This window comes from Anopheles arabiensis, chromosome 2, assembly GCF_016920715.1.
Source record: "Anopheles arabiensis isolate DONGOLA chromosome 2, AaraD3, whole genome shotgun sequence".
Taxonomy (NCBI): Eukaryota; Metazoa; Arthropoda; class Insecta; order Diptera; family Culicidae; genus Anopheles; species Anopheles arabiensis.
Window position 1 is genome coordinate 14,885,303 of NC_053517.1, and position 20,034 is coordinate 14,905,336.

The following is a 20,034-nucleotide window of genomic DNA, read 5'->3' on the forward strand; positions in this document are numbered from 1 at the left end:
TCAAAAGCCCTTTCTATCGAACGGAATTGTCACGCATCATGAATTTCCACTCAAGTCGTCCAATGGGCTCAACACGGCCGGTGCTGTGCCCGGCAACTTATCGCTGGCCGTGAACGGACTCCTGGTCGGAAGCAATGGCGTACCGCTCGTGGACAGTAACCATCTGGGGGTTGACAGTGGCAATCACCGTCCAAATGCGAGTGTAAATCCGGCAACTGGTGGGCCCATCGTCAGTGGGCCTCAAAGTGTAAATGGTGGTGGTGGTGGTGTTGTTAATAGTGTTCCTCCAACCGCTCAGAGCGGACCATCTACTGCCGTCGGCGGTGGACATAATGCAGGCGGTGCCACGAATCCCGCCAGCGATCAGATCGATCTAGAGCTTAAGCAGTTCATTGTGGAGAAGAAGGAACTGGACAGCTCCTGTCCGTCTTCTCCAGCGAATGGGGTACTGCTGATGCAACAGCAGACACAGCAACAGTTGCTGGAAGACGAGGACGACTTGCTCGATGATAAGGATTCGAAGGTAAGCAGCTGGAAGTTTGGTTCCAGTTGGCAAGAGTGTATAAAGTATAAGTGTGATTATTTAGACGAATAAATTCCCATCAAGCCCGTCTTCAAGATATTGAAAGCAAGACGTGGCGCATTATGCATGATGCATACTTCAAACTGTAGTTTATGTTCTTTTCACCACAATAACAAGCTTATTACCAATTGAGCGTGTAATAAGCGTAACAAGAGCTTCTGTTTGTCCCGCAAATGTGCTCCCAAACATGTCGACAATTGAAAGCTCTCGCACACCCATTTCCAACAGAAAAACTTTTGCACCACCCAAACTCCCGGGACGCTTGGGGATGACGTTTCTGGGTAGAGTGCTGGTTGGTTGCAGGCATTCCAGTTTTTAATTACACCCTCCCGTGCGGAATACACGATGACAACCACGATGGACATGGAAGAACGCTTTTCCGGCTGTGAGTTTGTGTTTTTTTTTTTTGTTGTTGCCCTCCACTAACCGTTCGTATAAGGGGTGAGAAATTATGTGCAAATTCTACCACCAAACGCAATCATCACGCCCGCAATCCGACGCTTCCGGTGGTGTTGGTATGCCGTCGGTAAGCCTTCCGCACCCGCAAGCAACTGGACGGTGCAGTAGGTAGTGGGTTTCGGGATCTTTTTCCGCTATTTTTATGCTATTACGCGCAGCTGTGGGCCACAACACTGGCGCCTGAGTAGTATCTGATGTCTCGAGCTGTAAGTGTTCCTACACCAAACCGGGGGGTTTGAGGCCATGGTGATTTGGATACCGTTCTATAGCTTAGATGGTACATTGCGTAATGGCAGTGAGACATCAAGAGACGTACAGCAAATAACATCTTGTTAGTCTACAAATGTTTTCGTTGAAGATTGTTATCAGATATGTTTGGTTTAGATATACTATATTTGGAACGAAATTCTTCTAGCCATTCTCTTTAATGGCTAGGATCTAACCGTTCCGAATAATCCTGTCATACAATCGTTCTTTTCGAGGTAGCTCCGAGGTGGCTGTAGTTTCCGTTGGCTCCAGTTCCCAGTTCTCATCATCTCCAGCTCATATCTCCACCACTAAATAACGGCCCTTTTCTGATCCCTCTCCAACTCTTCTTGCAGATCTTCACCTCCAAGGCGGACCTGCAGCTGCACACGCAGATTCACATGCGCGAAGCGAAACCCTACAAATGCTCCCAGTGCAATAAGGCGTTCGCCAACTCGAGCTATCTGTCCCAGCACACGCGCATCCATCTCGGCATCAAGCCGTACCGGTGCGAGATCTGCCAGCGCAAGTTCACCCAGCTATCCCATCTGCAGCAGCACATCCGGACGCACACCGGCGACAAACCGTACAAGTGTCGGCACTCGGGCTGCCTCAAAGCGTTCTCGCAGCTGTCCAACCTGCAGTCGCACTCGCGCTGCCACCAGACGGACAAACCGTACAAGTGCAACTCCTGCTACAAGTGTTTCGCGGACGAGCCGGCCCTGCTGGAGCACATCCCGAAGCACAAGGAGTCGAAGCACCTGAAGACGCACATCTGCCAGTACTGTGGCAAGTCGTACACGCAGGAAACCTACCTGTCCAAGCACATGCAGAAGCACGCGGAGCGGACGGACAAGCGGCCCCCGATTGGGACGCGCAGCAGCAGCAGCACGGTCAATCTGAGCGCGTCCACGCCCGGCAGCAGCAGCAGCTCGGGCAGTGCATCGAACGGGGCCACGTCCAACGGTGGCGCGGCCACCAGCATGGCGGGGGAGAGCGCCTTCTGGCCGAAGGTAAGCCCCGATTCGGCGGCGGCCACCATCAACGACGTCATCAACCAGCAGAACAATCACCACGAGTTCAGTCTCACCCCGAACGGTAGTGCAACGAACGGGAGCACCGGCAATGGGCCACAGTCGAACGGGACGGATCACCCGGGAGGAGGGCCACCACAGCAGCAACAACAGCAACAACAGCAGCACCACAATCAGCGAGACGATGCCGTCGACGAGATGGTAGGACCGGCGGCCACCCGAGGGCCGCAGGACAGTGTCGTTGGTAACGGTGCACCGAACGGTGGGAATGCAGGCTCCGGTGCCGCCAATCAAGCGTCCGGACAGCAGCAGCAGCAGCAGCAACCTCCGCCCCAACAGCAACACAACGGTACCATGAACGGTGGTAACCTCGCGATCCCGCCCGTCTCGACGCCGATGAGCTACGACACCGGCAGCATAGCGAAGGCGACAAGCAACTCGGCCTTCACGCCGATCAACGCGATGCCGCCGCACCTGAACGGCCTGCAGCACCATCATCAGCTGGCGACGCAGCGGCCCTCCTACCTGTACGATGCGATCAGCTTCCAGAACCAGAAGGCCGCCATGTCCCAGAGCCCCTCGAATGCGTTCCCGAACCAGCTGATCTCGCTGCACCAGATACGCAATTACGCCCATCAGCCGGCAGGTGGGCTGATGGCCGGCGAGCATCTGCTCGGCGTTACGGTCGGTCCAGGCGGCAAGGATAAGGGTTAAGAGGGGTTCCGCACCGGAATTGAATGGATCAGGAAGGTGGACCTCTTGCCCACCAGAAGTTACTTCTTAAATCTGTACATAAACGATCACCTGGCGATCGCCGCCTTGACCATTCCGGGACGAGCAAACCAGAGGCTAAGCGCAGAACTATGGTTGTGTGATCGAGCCGTTGCCATCCTAGACTTCTCGGGCATTCGCAATGGACATATCGGTTGGACATACCGGCGGTTCCGAAAGCATGCAAGCTAGTGTTCCGTCTATCTCCCCTTTGTTAGTGCATTTATTTAAACGATATCGCTGGTCTCATTTCGTGTCCCGAGATGCTGATCCGGACTCCCTTCGGAGAACGCTGTGTAGTAAATGTTGTAGCCATGTACAGCCATGCTCTCCCTTCCTCCACTTCCCCAAAACGTGACGATACTTACGTCACGATTGCAAAATAATTACAGGACCGTCCACAGATTGCTTCGTACGCTTGCAAACGTCCAGCTGATCACGTTTCCGTTCCTTCCTTTCGCCTGTAACACAAAGCGTCACGATGTCGTCTAGCGACGATGTCCGAATGATGTTTAGTTTTCCTACATACAACTGTGATAAACCAGCAAGGTGGACAGGAAGGATTGGTCCATTCTCGCTTGAGTTTCCCTTTTTTCCTCTGTGTTTTTCCTCCCTTCCTTCTCCCTATTGCGATCTTTACTGTCCTTTGCTCGAATTTCCCCGATCGCCGGCAAGTTTAATCAACCATCCTGTAACGGAGGTCGTTGCAATGCTACACATTGCAGTTGCTGCAATTTATTAGTAGAAGGTGTAAAAATGGGTAGCTATTTTCCGTTCAAATTGAAGGAAAGATTAACCTGCGGCACCGCAGTGAATCTTTTAGTATACTAAGCTTTGAAGCAAACAAAAGGTTCCTCATATGGTACTGAATATGAGAGTATGTGTAAAGTTTAATGTGAGCACTGCGTGCGATTTAGGCTACAATCATCGAAGAAATATTGAACCCCTTTTTGCCCACAACATCTAACTTCCTTCGTACGACAATTTATTGAAAATTAAAAACAAAAATCACACACACACACACACACACACACATACCCGAACACATCCCTAGTGGAAAAAGGATCCATTCCATTGATGTAAGGGAAGTAAAATAAGTGAACAGGCGAACAGGACAGGAGCAGAACAAGCAGTAGCAGAAAAGAGGTAGAATATGCCACCGAGCGAAAGCAACGAAATAATGAGCAGACACTACTAAGTATAAGTAAGGAAAGGATATAAGTAAAACTAAATCTAACATACAAAACAAGAGCAACCAATCGTTGTGCGTGGGTATGTGTGTCGATGGTGCAAAGCATAGGCAAACCGTGCTGCTGAGTAAAATATATTAGAAACTGTAACTGTTAAGTAACGGAATTTTCTGATGCATACACATAAAAGCAACACCACCACCAGGACCACCACTACCACCATAGGGAAAGAGGGTCTTTGCCGCTCGATGGTGTGTTGCTCTTGCGTTCGTGTAACGCATCATTAAATGAAGCGTTGCGTTACGATAGTGTAACGCACAAGAGTAATATTGATGGAAGAGTAATAATATTTTATAATTTTTGAATCATTGTATCTGTACATCTCCCACAACGACACAAGAACAAACTATACACAGACATACCAACACATACATAGACAGATTCACAAACAAAAAAGCTCTAAACTATGAAACTATTTCAAAAATCAAATAAAAATAAAATTCTTATAAATGTATGTAAATTACCACTGCCGAGTTGTTGTTGTTCATATGTAGGCTTTAAGGCTTTTCCTCTACGTCCCAGATCTGTTGTATCCAATTACGCATTGCCAAAGAACGTTCTTCGAAGAATGCGTTAAATAAGCTGGAAGTCGTCAAACATTTGACCCTCTTCAGGTTAAAGGTCAGCACCGAACTACAGCATGGAAGCTAAGTTGCGCGGAAGGATGTTGGCTGCTAACCAGACCTTACGATATAACGAGGAAGCTGTTCACCTCCGAGAGCTTGTCGCAACAGTCGAAGCCGGTAGTATATCGTAACATCATGTTTTTATGTTGTACGCATGAGGCAGAAAGTCGTGAGCGGTTGCAGATACTCCAGATAAGAAAGCAAGTAAGTAAGCTTATGTTGAATAAAGCTTTCGAAATCTTTCACACATTTTTTTTCATTTGTTTACATTTGCATTATATACTTTAATCAAATGCTTATTAACGTATGAGACACGTTTGAATTTGTCGGCCAGGCATTATACATTTTGAAAGGAAATTACTTATGCTACGACATTTCGATCTGACAACTTAAATCATTCGTTACGAAAAGGCTCTGAACACCGTACTAGAGATGTGCTCATTGGAGCGCACCCACGACTACGATCCGACTCTGGCTATTGTTAGTCCGATTCTGACTCCAGCAAAATCCGAATCACCCCAGGTTCACGTTCCTTTCCTTTTCAAAAATGACCTAGCCTTTTTCTTTTTTACTGAATTCCCAACACTAGTCGAAACCGTGAATAGAACAGCCCTTGAATGTTTCAGGCTGCTGCCAGACACACCGACAAACCACCGTAACGATAAAAATAAACAGCCGAAAAATAACGCATGTTATTTTAAGCAAACAAAAAATGAGTTTGGATTTCCTTAATTTTAATGAAAATAATTGGAAAACTTAAGTTTTATTTATATTAAATTGATGTTTTGCTATGCAGAAGCATACAGCGTTTGCGTTGGGATTTAGCTGCGCCTACGGGTGGACCGAAATCGATCGAACGAAAAAGAAAGCGTTACAATGCGTTATATTTCATCTGTAATTTGTTTCGTTACGGTGAGTTTTTGATGTGTCTGGCAGCGGCCTTGCGCTACATCGTCATACATCAGCTTATCGGGAACTCCCTTTACTTGCCACACATAGCTTTCAAAGAAATATCGGAAATTCAGGTCAATTTGGATTTTCGAACTTAGGAAATACTTTTCGCTGTCCATACCTCGGACACAACTGAAAAGAGCCATAATATACCAATTTGTATCTGTTCCTCTTAACCAGGACACCGAGATGATGCTGCGTAACGCCAACGTAACGCTTAGTAAGGTACCTGTAGTTGAGGTTTTACCAACATAATATAAACTAGGTTATAATAAATTAAAGAATTGCAAATAAAAAAAATCAAATAAACTTCTTTAATCGATAAGTTTTAGGAAAGGGTTAAAATTGCCAGCTATCGAAATTAAGGATTACATTTAGTGCTTAATAAAACGGTTGATAAGGTCAAAACTGTCACCTGGGAATATGATTCATACTGCGATGCAGACGCCCTCTACTTGCCAGATGCAAAACTAAACCGGAGTGCTGGCTTCAAAACTGAATAAATGTGCATACAATAGTAAAATTGATAAACTATGCTTCACCAGTATTATCACTTCTGTTACACCGAGAAAATGTTTCAATTTATCCACAATTTTCAATCACAAACTGTAATTCACAACTCGCGGCTCTTTTCTTGTTTAGACCTTTTCAAACTACGGGCAACTGGTGTAGACTACGCGTCCATTTTAAACTATGGGATTGCACTATTTGCATGGACAAAATCGTTTACTTCATCTGCTGTTTCAACTATGAACAATTAGACGGCCAAAAAATCTCTTTCTAAAGACACAATTCTGTAAATTGGATTTGTCGCTTCAAAATCCTCCCTAAATTTCTTTCTGAAATCTGGGATTCATCATTTCTTTTATTCATTATTTTCGATAAAAAGCTATCTGTAGGTGTTAGAAATTTTACCCAAACCACCCCGCACGAAACGCCCATAGTGCCGTCATCATGCGCACAGCTACCCTTCTCGTTTGCTACCACTGTGCCGTACCCGCTGTCATTGCAACGCATATTGTTTGTGTGACGAGATGGGAGAGTTCCATCGGCTACGCTTCAGACCACTGACGACTATCGCGCCATCGGCATGAATAAAAAAACACGGCTTAAAGCATAACTGTTCGGCTGCGGGTCTCCAGACGTGATAAATAGCACGACGGCCAAGGAACAGAAGGGCACAGTGAACCGTGGTGCGTGAACGTAAACATAATACCGTCGGAGGAAGTGTGCGCTGTGCGTTTTGGTGTGAGCGGCTTCGGTGTGTGCATGTGCTCTGCCGCCCAAAGGAAAGGAAGCTGTGTGCACAAAAGGACAACACATACGCACACACCCGGGAGGGGTAAAGGTTGAGTCGTGCTCGTTTTTGGGGTGACGAATTTGGTGCCCCGTGATTGTTACGTGGTGGTGTTGTTCAGTGCTGGTGCGCGTGTGTGTTAGCCCCCCGCAACAACAACAAAAAATCACCGTTTATGTGGGAAGAGTGAGTTGTAGTGTGTGTAGCAACCCTTCCCAATTACGACGACACCGAAGGACGGAGAGAGAGAGAGCGAGCAAGAGAGGAAGGGTACCGGCATTATCCTGCGGAATTAGGACGAGGCCAATCGGACAGCAGGATGGGCGGATTGCAGGCGGCCTGGTCCATCATGTCGATGGTGACGCTGACACCGTTCTTCGCCTTCCTATTTTCCATCGTGTTTATGGCATCGATCGGAAAATCGTTCGGCGTGCGGCGACTCTACGTGAACCTGCTGGTGAAAATATTCGAGGTAAGGTAGCTGCGCGGAGCGCGGGTTCGGGAACTGACCCGCTTTCGACACGGGGACCACGTTCTCGTCGTCCTGCATTTTTGGCTCGTTTGTTTGTGTATCTGGTGCGCCCAACCCATCCCAAAGCGGCGGCTGTGTGTCTGTGTGTGTGTGGGAGGATGTCATGCGTCTGGAAAGAAAATCAATAATCCCTTCGCTTGTCTCGCGCTAGTCGCGTCGTTGAAAGTTGTCTCAAAGGATACGCGAGAAAGGATGGCGCTTCAATCAACGCCGCCTGCTTAGCTGCCCTTTCTGTGCTGAATTGCACACCGCAGCACAAAACCTGCCAACAGGAGCAGGCAACGATTAAGAAGAAAGCCTCCGCCCGAAACTGTTTTAATGCAGCTCTCCACCTTCCCGTGTCGATAACCGGGCTGCACGGGACAATCTTGCCCACGTTTCACACCGTTTGGCCTTCACAGCGCCGTCTGCAGCGCAGCCCGACGGAAGCCGAAGATTATCAAAGCCGGAGAATTGAATCCATAATCGATAACCAACCCCCGGGCCACCCGCCCGGATGTGTGGGGGGGTTGGTAATACCAAAAACGTGTCGCGGGGTTGATCGGCGTTGGTCAGCAGATTTAAAAGTTTCAATTTTATTATTCTACACACGCTAGGGAGGGAATCGCTAAGGGCGCAAGGAGAGAGAACACGTACACAGCCACAGACTGTCCATAAACGAAGCGTCCCTAGCAGAGCAGAGGAGTGGAGGTGGCACCGACTTATGCTGAATCATCATTATGCCTTATCAACGGCGATGTTAAACGCTGGAACATGGAAACGCGCCGACCGACCGGGTTTTGCGTTTTGTCTGCGCGCTAGGTTCACCTAAGTTTGCGTTAAACGCGCGACAATGAGCGCAACAACAACGAGCAAGAAGGGAACCTTGGAGGAGGTTCGTTTCACATGGTGTGCTGGTTGTTGTTTTGTACATACACACACATGTGTGTGTGTGTGTTTGTTTTTTTCCTGCTGTGGTTGAGCTTTTGCCATCGTGCATTGGTCGTGCCGGTCGTGCGGGAATTGGGCAGCCAGCACTTTAACTTGCTAATGAACCGGTAATCTTTTGCAGTTGTTTCCAACAGGCAGGCCCGACCCAACGACCAACGAATCTCCCCTATTTTTTGCGGGCGAACAGTTTCGTGATTGAAGGTCCAAAGTGCGACAGTGTGGTAGCGTTTGGTAGATTTGAAATATACGCACCAAAAAGAAACCTTTGCCTCCGGCAAGCAGGGTTACACACGTGTGCATACATGCTGTAATTACTACGCGGAACAGCGAGCATACAGCTGCTACGTCTAGCCCGTTGCAAGGCACCGTAACTGTTTCTTTTTGGATGCAAAGGTTTGAACTAGTTAGCATTGAAGTGACAGGAAGCGTTAGCAACCAGCTGGTGGAAGTGATTCCGTTCGATCGAACCGTTCCGCTGCTGCTGCTGCTGCAGTGCAGTCGTTGTGGTATGCCATTTGTCGCAGCCCTTTTCGCTAGGTCTAAACGGTGGCGGCGGTCCATTATCTATAAGCTTGACCGTGAAATTATAATCGCCTCCCCGTGTACGGACAAAGTCACTACGCTGTTATACAGAGTGCGTGTGTGTTACGCGATTTCTCTACGAAGCGGTCAAGGCCAACGCTGTATGGGTCTGTGAGTTTCGCTCTCGGATTTCACCAACACCACGTGCCACCACCACTGGTGGTGTATACACTGTATGCTCCACCCCACCGCAACGGGGATGGAACAAAAATGCACATTTATTCATCGTTTGTCTTTGTTTTCATTTGCAGATAAAGTGCCAGTAGCGTTGTGCTGTGCGGCGCCCTATGCCTTGGTTGCTCCCGAAGGGACACACACACACATGTAGCAAAGCTTCTCCGCAGCAAAGTCAATAATCAAAACGACACGCTACTGCAGTACTGGTACACTGCACCCAAACGCAACGGGCCCGAGATCGAGCCCCTCGCTGCTGCACGATTGATATTGCTATTTTTGTTGTCATTTTAAATGGCCCGATTGAGGGGGGGGCAGTACGATTGACGACCCCATCGCCAGTGAACCCGAAAAGCTGGAGTCCCATCGGCTCCCCGATAGTAGCGCACGCAAGGGGAAGGTACGCAAGAGGGTGTTTGTTTACGCCTCATTACACTAGAACCCAATACCGGAGATTCAATGTCAGCTCCGGTGTTAATGGAGGCCCGGAAAGCTTCCGAACAAGAAGGTGCAAAAGGAAGTCAGTGATAGAGAGCGAATGAATTCATTAAGGGACGGTTATGAAGTGCGCCCAGCACGTGATATTTGTGAACCTAGCTTTGCCCTCCGCAAACAAGGGTCAATGGCACTGGTGCACTGCTTCCTGGCAAAATGATAATGCCACGGTGACGACGACTATGTGCATAATAATAATGCTGTTAATAGTAGCACTCACTCTCACACACAAGTGGATAAGCGCTAAGCACTTTGGCTCACCCTTTGTGGGCAAACATTTTATCTGGTCGTGCGCGATAAGTTTGATGCACCTCTCACCATGGACCGAGGCATAAAGAATTGATTGAATGGTATTGGCCTGTTTGTTGTGGTAGTTGATGATACCTTCATTTTTTGCACTTAATTTATACACGCTGAGCCAAACGCGACGCAAAACAGTGCCGTCCCCAAAAACCGTGCGTACCCCGTGCACCAACGATAAGATTACACTCGGCAGGCGAGGGAGAGGGAGTACTGGGGAGAATGCCATTTCCTTATCAACAGCTTATATCGGAATGTTCGATAGAAATCCTCCACTACGCCGACCCACGCCCTTTACCCGAACCCGGGTTTTTTGTTTCACATTTTGTTTTGAAATAATAATGCTCTCCCCCCAAGCACTGTTTATTAGCTTATTGTAGCAGGAGCGAACCATGGCGACAGGCCACAGCCGTGCGATCGTTTTGGTGTACGTTTCGTTGCCCATCTATCGCGCATTATCCGCCGTGACGTGCGCAGGTCTGTTATCAATCACCATATAAAAGCGCTCCGTGTTGTTATCAAGTATTTCTGATTTATGATTTCGACAAAATAATACTCTGCAACCGTACAGCATCCAGAACATTCCGCCCTTTTGGGTGGGACGGGGGCCCGTAGTTGCGCCGGATGGGTATACTGTTTTGTTTACTATTCACGGATCATCTTCTTGTTGCCATCGTCACCCGGATGGAACCCTTGCACTCTACCGCTTTTCAACCCCATAGAAGCGGTGGGATGCGCCTCCGTTGTGTTACGGTGGCGGGGTTTCAGTTTACTTACAAATTAGCTTTATTTATTTGCTCCATTACGCGACCCTCCTGCTGAAGCCGGGGTAGGCAGCGTGTCACTCTTCCAACACACCACGACACCTTTACGGGCCTGCACTTACGGCCGAGAGTGGAAGTTCACTGAAGTGTACTTGCATCCCACTGTCACAGAGCGCGCAGTGGCGTGATTTTGTTTTCCTTCTCTGACGAGGACTCAGCGCCCGATTGCTACCGCACTGGTGTGCTGCATCCTTCTTCTCGTGCGTTCTCGAATCCAATCGTAATCGAAAACAATTTTCCACGCTTCAAAACATTGGCGCCGTAGACGGTGGCCATTGCGAGGAGCAAATGCGTACGCTGTGTGCTGCCTTCCGTGCGGATGGATGTGTTTTTTATCAGCAAAAATAAAATAGTTACCGCCAGACGAAACGTGTGATCGGAGATGTAGACGGTTCGCTGACAAAGAGAGAGGGAGAGAGCAAGACGATTGCTTGTTATCTCAGACACCAGACAGATCAGCTGAGCGGTATATAAATACACGTAACAGCTGGGACTACTAATACACGGTTGAGCAATTTCTAACAACTCTAAACAAACTCTACAAAGAAAGACTTAAACTTCAAAAAGGAAAATAAATCCAACCTCTTATATTCGATAGTGCTGCGAACAACCATAACAATCTTCCTTTCGCTGCGGATGCTGCTGATGTCGTCATCTGATGGGGAGAAGGGGGGGGGGGACATGATGCTGCCGCATGACGCAATTATTAATGAACTGCGTTCTGTTGAAACGCGCCCGTCAAGCACATCGCGAGCTGGCCTTTTCGCTGCTGCTCGTCGTTGACCTCCAAATTCTCAACCAAAAACGTCGCGTCTCAAAGATGATGCCAGATTTTTCGCTCTGTGATTTTGGTTTTTATACGCTTCCCTCCCCCCAACACGTAAACGTTCGATCGTACCTGGCGCACGCATGGAGGAACGATTTTTTTAATTCGATGAGGAAAAAACATCAATAAAGGTTGAAATGAGTAATTAGTTGGTAATTTATCTTCTAGATGTAAGTCCACTGTAAAGGGACCAAGTTTTTGCTTGAATTAATACAAGAAAAGAAGGGAAAAGGACAGATTGTTAATTTGCTATAAAATACAAAACAAAGATAAATTTGTGTATTTAATTTGGGTCTTCTTAACACATAGCTTTGTTCATCAAAGTGTTAACATTTAAATCTTTAAATATGTGTTAAGTTCTATACGATTATAATTAACCGTTCCTCTATCTCTCTTTCTCCCTCTCCTTCCTCTCCTAGTTCGGTCGTCAGAACATTGAATCGGTGCGGAAGCAGCAGTTTGCCAACATTACACAATCAGATCCAGAAGATGAGGACGCACCCAGCGGTGACAATCCTAGCCCGGACACGGCCGACACCGGCGATGGCACGGGAAGCGCCAAAACGAACGGCACCCTACCGAACGGGGGCAGCCACCGGTACATGAACGGGCGCGACACCTCCTCACACATTGCGAACGGTGGCAACACCGTCATTAGCCGGGCGGAATCGCTCATCCTATCGCCGGAGATGATCGATGACACGCGCAGCAAAAGTGCCGAACCGCAGGAGGAGGGCGCGGGTGGTGGTATGCGCGATCAGGGCGAAGAGGGCGACGAGGAAACCAAATCGGATGGGTCGGAGGGCGGCGGCGGCGAGCACGAGGCAGCCGGCTTCAAGCTGTCGAACTGTCTCGACTACGTCAAGTCGGGCATGGAGGCCATCATCGAGGATCAGGTGACGAGCCGGTTCCTGGCGGAGGAGCTTAAAAATTGGAACCTGCTCACGCGCACCAACCGGCAGTACGAGTTCATCAGCTGGCGGTTGACGGTGATATGGATGATCGGGTTTTTGATTCGATACTTTATCCTGATGCCGATGCGGGTGCTCATCTGCTTCATCGGGGTAAGTGGCTGTGTGATTGGCTGATCCACACGGCAGCCACACGGTTCCACGGCGGGTTGTGGGGAAAGAGGTTTGGAAGATTGTAAGCACCAAATGTTTCTAGCCCGTTAAAAAGAGAGCCATTTTGTGTTGGAAACAAATCTCCCTAACACTTCCTTACAACAGTCGCCGGATGGATAACGCCGATTCTCTAACGCTGCGGTTTATAATGTGCATACTAACTGTTTCTAAATTTCTTTTCCCCCACGGGATGGAATGGTCTTCTTCTGCGATGCTGAAACTAAAACAAAATCTCTCTTCTTCCGCTCCAAACAAACCTCCAAAAAAACACACACACACACACAAACAAAACAAAAGGTGGTCTACTGCGTGATTGGCTTCGCGTTCGTGGGCATGATTCCGACGTACCGGTTGCGCCGTGCGATGAACGATATCGTGTTTAAGCACACGTTCCGTATGATTACCCGCTCGATTTCGGGCGTGGTGCGGTTCCACCACCCCGAGTACAAGCCGAAAAACTGTGGCTTCTGCGTGGCGAACCACACGACACCGATTGACATTGCGATCCTGTCCACCGACTGTACCTACTCGCTGGTGAGATGTTGGGCTTCGGTCTACTGAGCGGCGTTATATAAAAGTATTTTTGCGAGCGACGATTCTTTGAGACATTCATACGATCCTGTGCTGGTCCACCGTACTTTTTGGCCGTTGTGATTGTGATTGTGTTCAATCTTCTCATCAGCCCATCGAACGCTCTCTGTATACACTCGGTCTTGAGGGGGTAGAATGATATTGTGGGAGAGTCTCTGCGGAGAGTAGTGCATTTTGTAAATATTCACGTTCATGCACGATCCACGATCGCCTTTGTTGTTTGTGTCATCAATGTTTCATTATTTAGGAACCTGGTTGTCCTTTGTTTGTTGGATGCGACATCATCCTCCATTCGGCACGATTACTGTTCACTTTATTTATCGACTTCATTTCTCAGGAAATTTCGAAACAAGTACGCGCGTTTCTGAGTATCTTTAAAGGGAGTAAAAATTAATCAAATTTAAGTTTACTTAGTATTTAGCAGATTACATACTAATCAGTATGTTTGGTCAGTATTTATAAGGAAATGGATGGAGTCACATGTTTTGATTTATCTATATTTTAAACAGAATTAGGTTGGGCTTATTTGATGAAAATTAGATTAAAACATTTTTCGAATTAAAAGTTGATTATAGTAACGAATTTCAATTAAAATAGGATTAATTAAAAAAAAGATAATATTTCAATCAGTTTCTGTAAATCAGTTTCAGTCAGATTTTTTTTAAAATTTCCTTCACAATGCTGGCTCACGTTACTCAAAACTCACTTATCCAGAGGATTTACAAAATCACAACAAAATAATATACCATCACCCCTCCCAAGCCCGACTCTCGAACAAATTGCTACCTTATCGCCGAACGGACCGTGTCCGTGACGGTACCCTCCCAACACACTTTCCTTCCGATTTTATTTCCCCCCACTTTGCGATAAGATGAGCAGATTGTTGTAGTGGAAATCAATTTCGTAACCGCATCGCCACTTTGAGCTAATGCATGGTAGACGGCAACAGCACACGGGTGGTGGCACAGGTGGGCTACGAAGCAGAGAGTGCCACTGCACTGTACTTGCATGCAGGAAGGCAAAGTTCAAATCAGGTGATAACACAAACACTTACACCAGACGACGGTTGCATGAGAGTGGGCGACAGCATGGACGGCATGGACCTGTGTTACGATGCAGTTACGTTGCTCTGCAACAGACCCTCTATAGGTACGACGAGCATTACTACGAACGGTTGGGGTTTGGCATCGTGACAGGGCGAACGGACCGAGCGAACGGAGCGCGAACGTGTTGTTCGGTGAATGAAGAAGCCTTACTCGGTGGCTAGTCGCTACGGCGCATGGTTGCTGTTGACATTGCGTCTCCACTATCGCTCCCAATCTCATCTGTTGCATTTGTTGTGCTGCCAGATGTTGGATGTAAAGGGGATGGAGGGTGGGGGGGATGCATTGCCCTGTTTCCTCCGTTTGAGCAAATCTTCCTGCACGTCCTTTCAACTGGATGATGACGTCAAACATGCTGAGGTCATACGGTATACTATGAGCGAATCGTTAGTGCACGATAATCACGATGGAAAGTTTAATTATCAAGGACGATACTGATAATGAATTTCGCTGTATTGATCGAAGCAGATGTCTTTCAGGCGGCTTAATGTTTGTTTTACATTTGAAGCTTTCGACATACGTTAAACAAAACAAACTGAATTTAAAAAAGATGCTTTAGACTCAACCAGTAAAGTAGTAGTACATGCTACGTGTATATACAAATTAACCACTTATAAGCATTAGAATGTGCACAGAACTGGAAAACAATCGTAAATTAAGTATAGCGATTAACAATTGGGACATACCATCCTCATCATCATTATGCATTTTTTGGAAGCAGGAACAATTTTCAATATTCCACCAAGCTAATAATTCAGGGCAATACGCACAATGTGTACCACCGTTGTGTCTACCACCGTTATTCGAAGACCATCCCATCTTTAGGGCACACTGTAAAAAAAACCCGAAACCAAAATCCCCCAATATCCGTTCCACCCATTGGCATCTGTAACAATTGCACTTGAAACCATTTGTACATATTACCCAACAACTGCACCACCAATGCATCGATTTGTTTCCCTTCTCTCTCTCTCTCCCACATGATGGCATCCGTGTTCCACATTTAGGTCATTTGGTTGACGCTCTGCACCGCCGTCGTGGGGTGCGTGCCGGAAGGTTCCATCAAGCGCGCCCTGGTCAAGAATGTGCTGATTCAGTGTTTCGGCTTTCTGTCGAGTGCATTATCATCTGTGGTCAATTATCATAACATACAGAATCGTCCATTGAATGGCATCTGCGTGGCAAATCATACCAGTCCCATCGATGTGTTAATGTTAATGTGTGATAATTGTTACTCGCTGGTAAGTACGGCCACAACCGTGTAGGATCTCTCACGCTCTCTCGGTCTCTCTCTTCTATCGTTTGTACATTCTCACCTACGCGCTCGTAAAAATTGTTGCATATTTTAAAGAAGCTTTAACGGAAGTATTAACATGATTTGTTGCGTTTTATCCATCGTCCGTTCCTGCTCCTTCGAATGGTGACTGAAAGATCGGGCAACGACATGGCGGATTTTTGGGCGTGCTTCAGCGTGCCCTGGCCCGAGCCTCGCCGCACATCTGGTTCGAGCGTGCAGAAGCAAAGGATCGTATTCTGGTGGCGAAGAGGTAAGCGTAACACACAAACACATACTGTGGCAACTGTACATTAATCGCAATGGGTTTTTTGTTTTTCTTCCTCCCACACAGGTTAAAGGAGCACGTGACCGATCCGAAAAATCCACCGATCCTAATCTTCCCCGAGGGCACCTGCATCAACAACACCTCCGTAATGCAGTTCAAAAAGGGCAGCTTTGAGGTTGGCGGCGTCATCTATCCAGTAGCCATCAAGTAAGGAGCGTGAGAGTGCTGCTTTCGCAAACCGCAAACTTATTTACCGACCTCTCCTGTACCTTTTTTTTAGATACGATCCACGGTTTGGTGATGCTTTCTGGAACAGCTCGCGCTACTCGATGATGCAGTACCTGTTCCTCATGATGACCTCCTGGGCGATCGTGTGCGACGTCTGGTATCTGCCACCGATGGAGCGGCAGGAGGGCGAGTCGGCGATCGATTTCGCGAACCGCGTGAAGCGCGTCATCGCCGACCAGGGCGGTCTGGTCGATCTCGTCTGGGACGGGCAGCTGAAGCGCTCGAAACCAAAGAAGGAATGGAAGGAGAAGCAGCAGGAGAAGTTTAGCAAGCTGCTGAAGGGCGAATGACAGTTGGCCTAGCGGTCACCGGCACGGTCCGCCCGCTGGCAGCCCCAGCCACCGGGTGCAGTGGATCGGAGCAGTGCTAAAGCGTCCTCCACCCCGTCACCTCAGGAGGCGCCGGCAGTGGCAGAACAAAGGCAGGAGGCTAGTCCGCAGTGAGCGGACCCCGAGTAGTGCGGTAGTTGCGTATACCGCAACACGTAGATGCAATAGAGAATGAGCACGGGCGCGGGTGCATTCCGCGTTCTGCGTAACCAATAATCAGTCATAACAGGACAAAGGGGGTCTCCCCTTTAACAAACACACAGACAGTCACACAAACCAATCAAATTCTCCGCCCTTTCGGAAGTCCATCCGGTAGGGAAGTGAGAGGAGAGGGAGTATGTACAGTGTGTAGCAACCGTGTGCTCATTGTTTGTGTGTATCATGTGTATCGCACCAGACAAGCTGTACAGAACCCGATGTGCACTGTTTGCCCATGTAACAACACCAACCATCACCACCAAATAACGACAACAAATTGTGTACTAAATGCGCTTAGGTGAAATGATTTTCCTCGCTCGCTGTGAAAAAGCATTCTTAATTTAACCGATTTCCTGTACCTCCTCTACCCCATACTATACCATCGTTTGCTGCTCGTTTTTAAAGAAGTATATGTAGCATTTACGTTTCAAAAACACACACACAAACACACGTACCGCTTCGCGCTGGGGGAAGCGATTCAGTAGTACACGCAGTGTAGTACAAACCAGGATCATCAGCAGCACAGTATCAGGAACCTTTACTTAAGTAGATCAGCAGTAGCGCCGCGGTAAACGTAACCAACCAACCAACCAACCAACCAACCAGAGCATAAATAGTCAGGCACCAAAACCAACCAGTAGATATTAGGTAGCACCTTTCTATTATAGAATTTTCTATTTCCTTTCGCTTCTGTCATTTCCTTTCAATTGTAAACTTTACTTCTACTATCCTCCTTCGATGTTTGTGTGTGTATGTGAATATCTTTTACATAAGTTTGTGGTAATTAGTCCTATTTTCCGTAACTTCTTGTTTCATTTTTTTAATCTTCCCTTGTCAAAACTGTCAACAAAAAAGAGAGTGGATTTGATTGCCACCTGTGTATTGCATGTGTTTCCAGAATGCTGTTATTAAGCATTCTTTCCTAAAATGTCTATGTTTTTTGTGTTGATAAATTATTATTGTTTGTAATTCACTCTTTTTCCTTTCCTTTTGTTCGGACTGCTCACATGTATAGTTGACCACAAGATTGTTTTCCTTCTTTTTTTCCTTGCGTTACGTTGTAACGTTTCGGGGCAGCTTTATCCCGCCGAATGCAGGCTGAAATTGCATGGCAGCTAATCCTATAATCTTCTATGCCACTCACACACACACACACAAACATACCCACACCGTTAGATTAGGAGTGGAAGGTACTGTATGGCATGAAAGTAGCATTAATAGTAACTGTATATCATAAGACTGAACCAAGAACATGGTGATGGAATGAGTGAGGCGGTAAAGAGAAGGGACCGGTGGTAGCAAAGACAGTGAAAAGGGAGGGGGTACACACGCAGGACCTTCGTTTGTTATCCTATATATATGTAGGCAGGTAAGGCTGTAGGTGAGCTGGATGCGGTTAATGTTGGCCAATGTGCCAATGTGAGAGGCAAGGAGTTGGTTGATGCAGTAGATATTTATACCGAGTAAGGAAACCGTGACGGTTGCGCATATCCTAATGGTAGGAGACACGAGAATGTATGTAAGAGAGACAGCGGATGCAGTGAGAAGATTATACCGAAAGTGAGATTAAATTGTGGTTCGTGTGGGATGGAAGGGAGAAAATAAAAAGAGCAGAAACAAAAAGGAACACGAGTGTCACACTGTGGACAAAACATGCCGTAGTATATCGCACCCTTTTAAAGTAACATCCACAAATTGAAGATTGAACAATCAAGCTCAGTGAAGCGAAAGACAGCCAGTAGGGCAGTGAGATTTGTCATACCTGTGGTGGTGGTGTGTGTGTGGCGCGCGCAATCAAGACTAAAACACGTGCGCGCCAAACACGTGTCTCGATAGTAAATCATTTTGTATGCCTCTGGTTTTCAGTGCTTGCATAATACATAGCTGTCGAAGATTTATAAAGTTAAGCGTTGCGTTACGGTTTTTGTTGAGCAATTTTAGTATTGTGTTGAGAAGTGTTAGTAGTGTTTTTGTTGTGCAAATGAAAGACAGACGGCAACGCATATGATTTCGTGCGATAGTAAACAATTGAACAGGCCATTCGATCATATTATGAAACCCCAATTATGGTGCCAACTTTTGCCGAGCAGAAATGGAGGGTTAAGAAAAGCGCGCATATAGCTCTGCCATTATTGCATCCTTTGTACATGTGTTTGCTCTGTGTAGGACTATCAGCCAGGCGGGGCAGAGCTTTATTGCTTTATAAGGAACGTCCTGTTGCCTGAACATACATACAAAGAAAAAGTCATACATGCGCAAACAGAATCAAAAGTTAGCCAAAAACACAGACACACTCACACCTTCTACTACAGTAGCCGGCAAATGGCGATAGCAGGTTAGCGTTTAAGGGAGTTTGCGTTTACCCATTTCCGGTGCACTACACTGTACAGCGCACGAAACAGCAGTTAACCGTTGTGTAGTGAAAGCAATAGAAATCAAGGTTTTGTTTTTCCTCCTCTTCAGGATACCACTACAAAGACAAGATGTAATATCCGGTATACCTTTGCATCTATTACTCGTACACGATTTCAACCGCAAACCGTGCCGCGGTGTGCACTGTGGGGGCTTTTATTTTGACTCCGCTTCTTTTGCTGCCCACTCGGCGATTAAACGTTACTAAGGTCTCGGCGAAGCATAAAATAAAACAGGAACGAAACTATTGAGAGCAATGGACATAGACAAAGGGGAAAAGCGTTAAAGCTGTGAGATGGATTTAGGTAGTGTGGTGTGCAGACACAATCTGCAATCGAAGAAACGTTTTTGGCAAGAGCAAATAAAGATAATGGAAGTGTGGGAACAAGATAACATTTGCTACTTATACTACAGTCAATAATATTTATAATTCGAGAAAGCAAACACATACACACACACACTCTTACACAAGCTGAACACGCCTGTTCGTAACAATGGATAATCCTTAAGGAATGATTAAGTGGAGTTGATACTAAAAAAGGATGAT

At 47.0% G+C, this 20,034-nt stretch overlaps 2 protein-coding genes across 5 annotated transcripts in view; both read left to right on the forward strand.

Moving 5' to 3' along the window:
• The window catches only part of LOC120895175 (zinc finger protein rotund), a 49,447-nt gene extending 44,680 nt beyond the window's left edge, over positions 1-4,767 (forward strand). For all 3 annotated transcript variants that reach the window (XM_040298285.1, XM_040298283.1, XM_040298284.1), the window contains one exon: positions 1,645-4,767. In XM_040298285.1, coding sequence (XP_040154219.1) covers positions 1,645-3,036 — 1,392 coding nt within the window. In that variant the 3' untranslated portion in view covers positions 3,037-4,767. The remainder of the gene's footprint in view (positions 1-1,644) is intronic.
• A 2,138-nt stretch (positions 4,768-6,905) lies between these two features.
• On the forward strand, positions 6,906-19,880 carry LOC120908486 (glycerol-3-phosphate acyltransferase 3). 2 transcript variants are annotated; one of them, XM_040319483.1, is made up of 6 exons: positions 6,906-7,689; positions 12,300-12,944; positions 13,302-13,538; positions 16,130-16,245; positions 16,327-16,467; positions 16,541-19,880. In XM_040319483.1, the coding sequence occupies exons 1-6, from the start codon at positions 7,537-7,539 to the stop codon at positions 16,836-16,838; spliced, it is 1,590 nt and encodes a 529-aa protein (XP_040175417.1). In that variant the 5' UTR covers positions 6,906-7,536; the 3' UTR covers positions 16,839-19,880. The 2 variants fall into 2 exon arrangements, with proteins under 2 accessions (XP_040175417.1, XP_040175418.1); XM_040319484.1 differs by lacking the exon at positions 13,302-13,538 and adding an exon at positions 15,706-15,939 and having other exon boundaries at positions 6,907-7,689; positions 16,541-16,838.
• The last annotated feature ends 154 nt before the right edge of the window (positions 19,881-20,034 follow it).

What these genes read in the sequence shown, in the direction of transcription:
- LOC120908486 (XM_040319483.1), top strand. Translation starts at nt 7,537, where the DNA reads ATGGGCGGATTGCAGGCGGCCTGGTCCATCATGTCGATGGTGACGCTG. An exon ending in TGCTCATCTGCTTCATCGGG is followed by an intron (nt 12,945 to 13,301) that starts GTAAGTGGCTGT and finishes ACAAAACAAAAG; the next exon opens with GTGGTCTACTGCGTGATTGG. An exon ending in CGTATTCTGGTGGCGAAGAG is followed by an intron (nt 16,246 to 16,326) that starts GTAAGCGTAACA and finishes CCTCCCACACAG; the next exon opens with GTTAAAGGAGCACGTGACCG.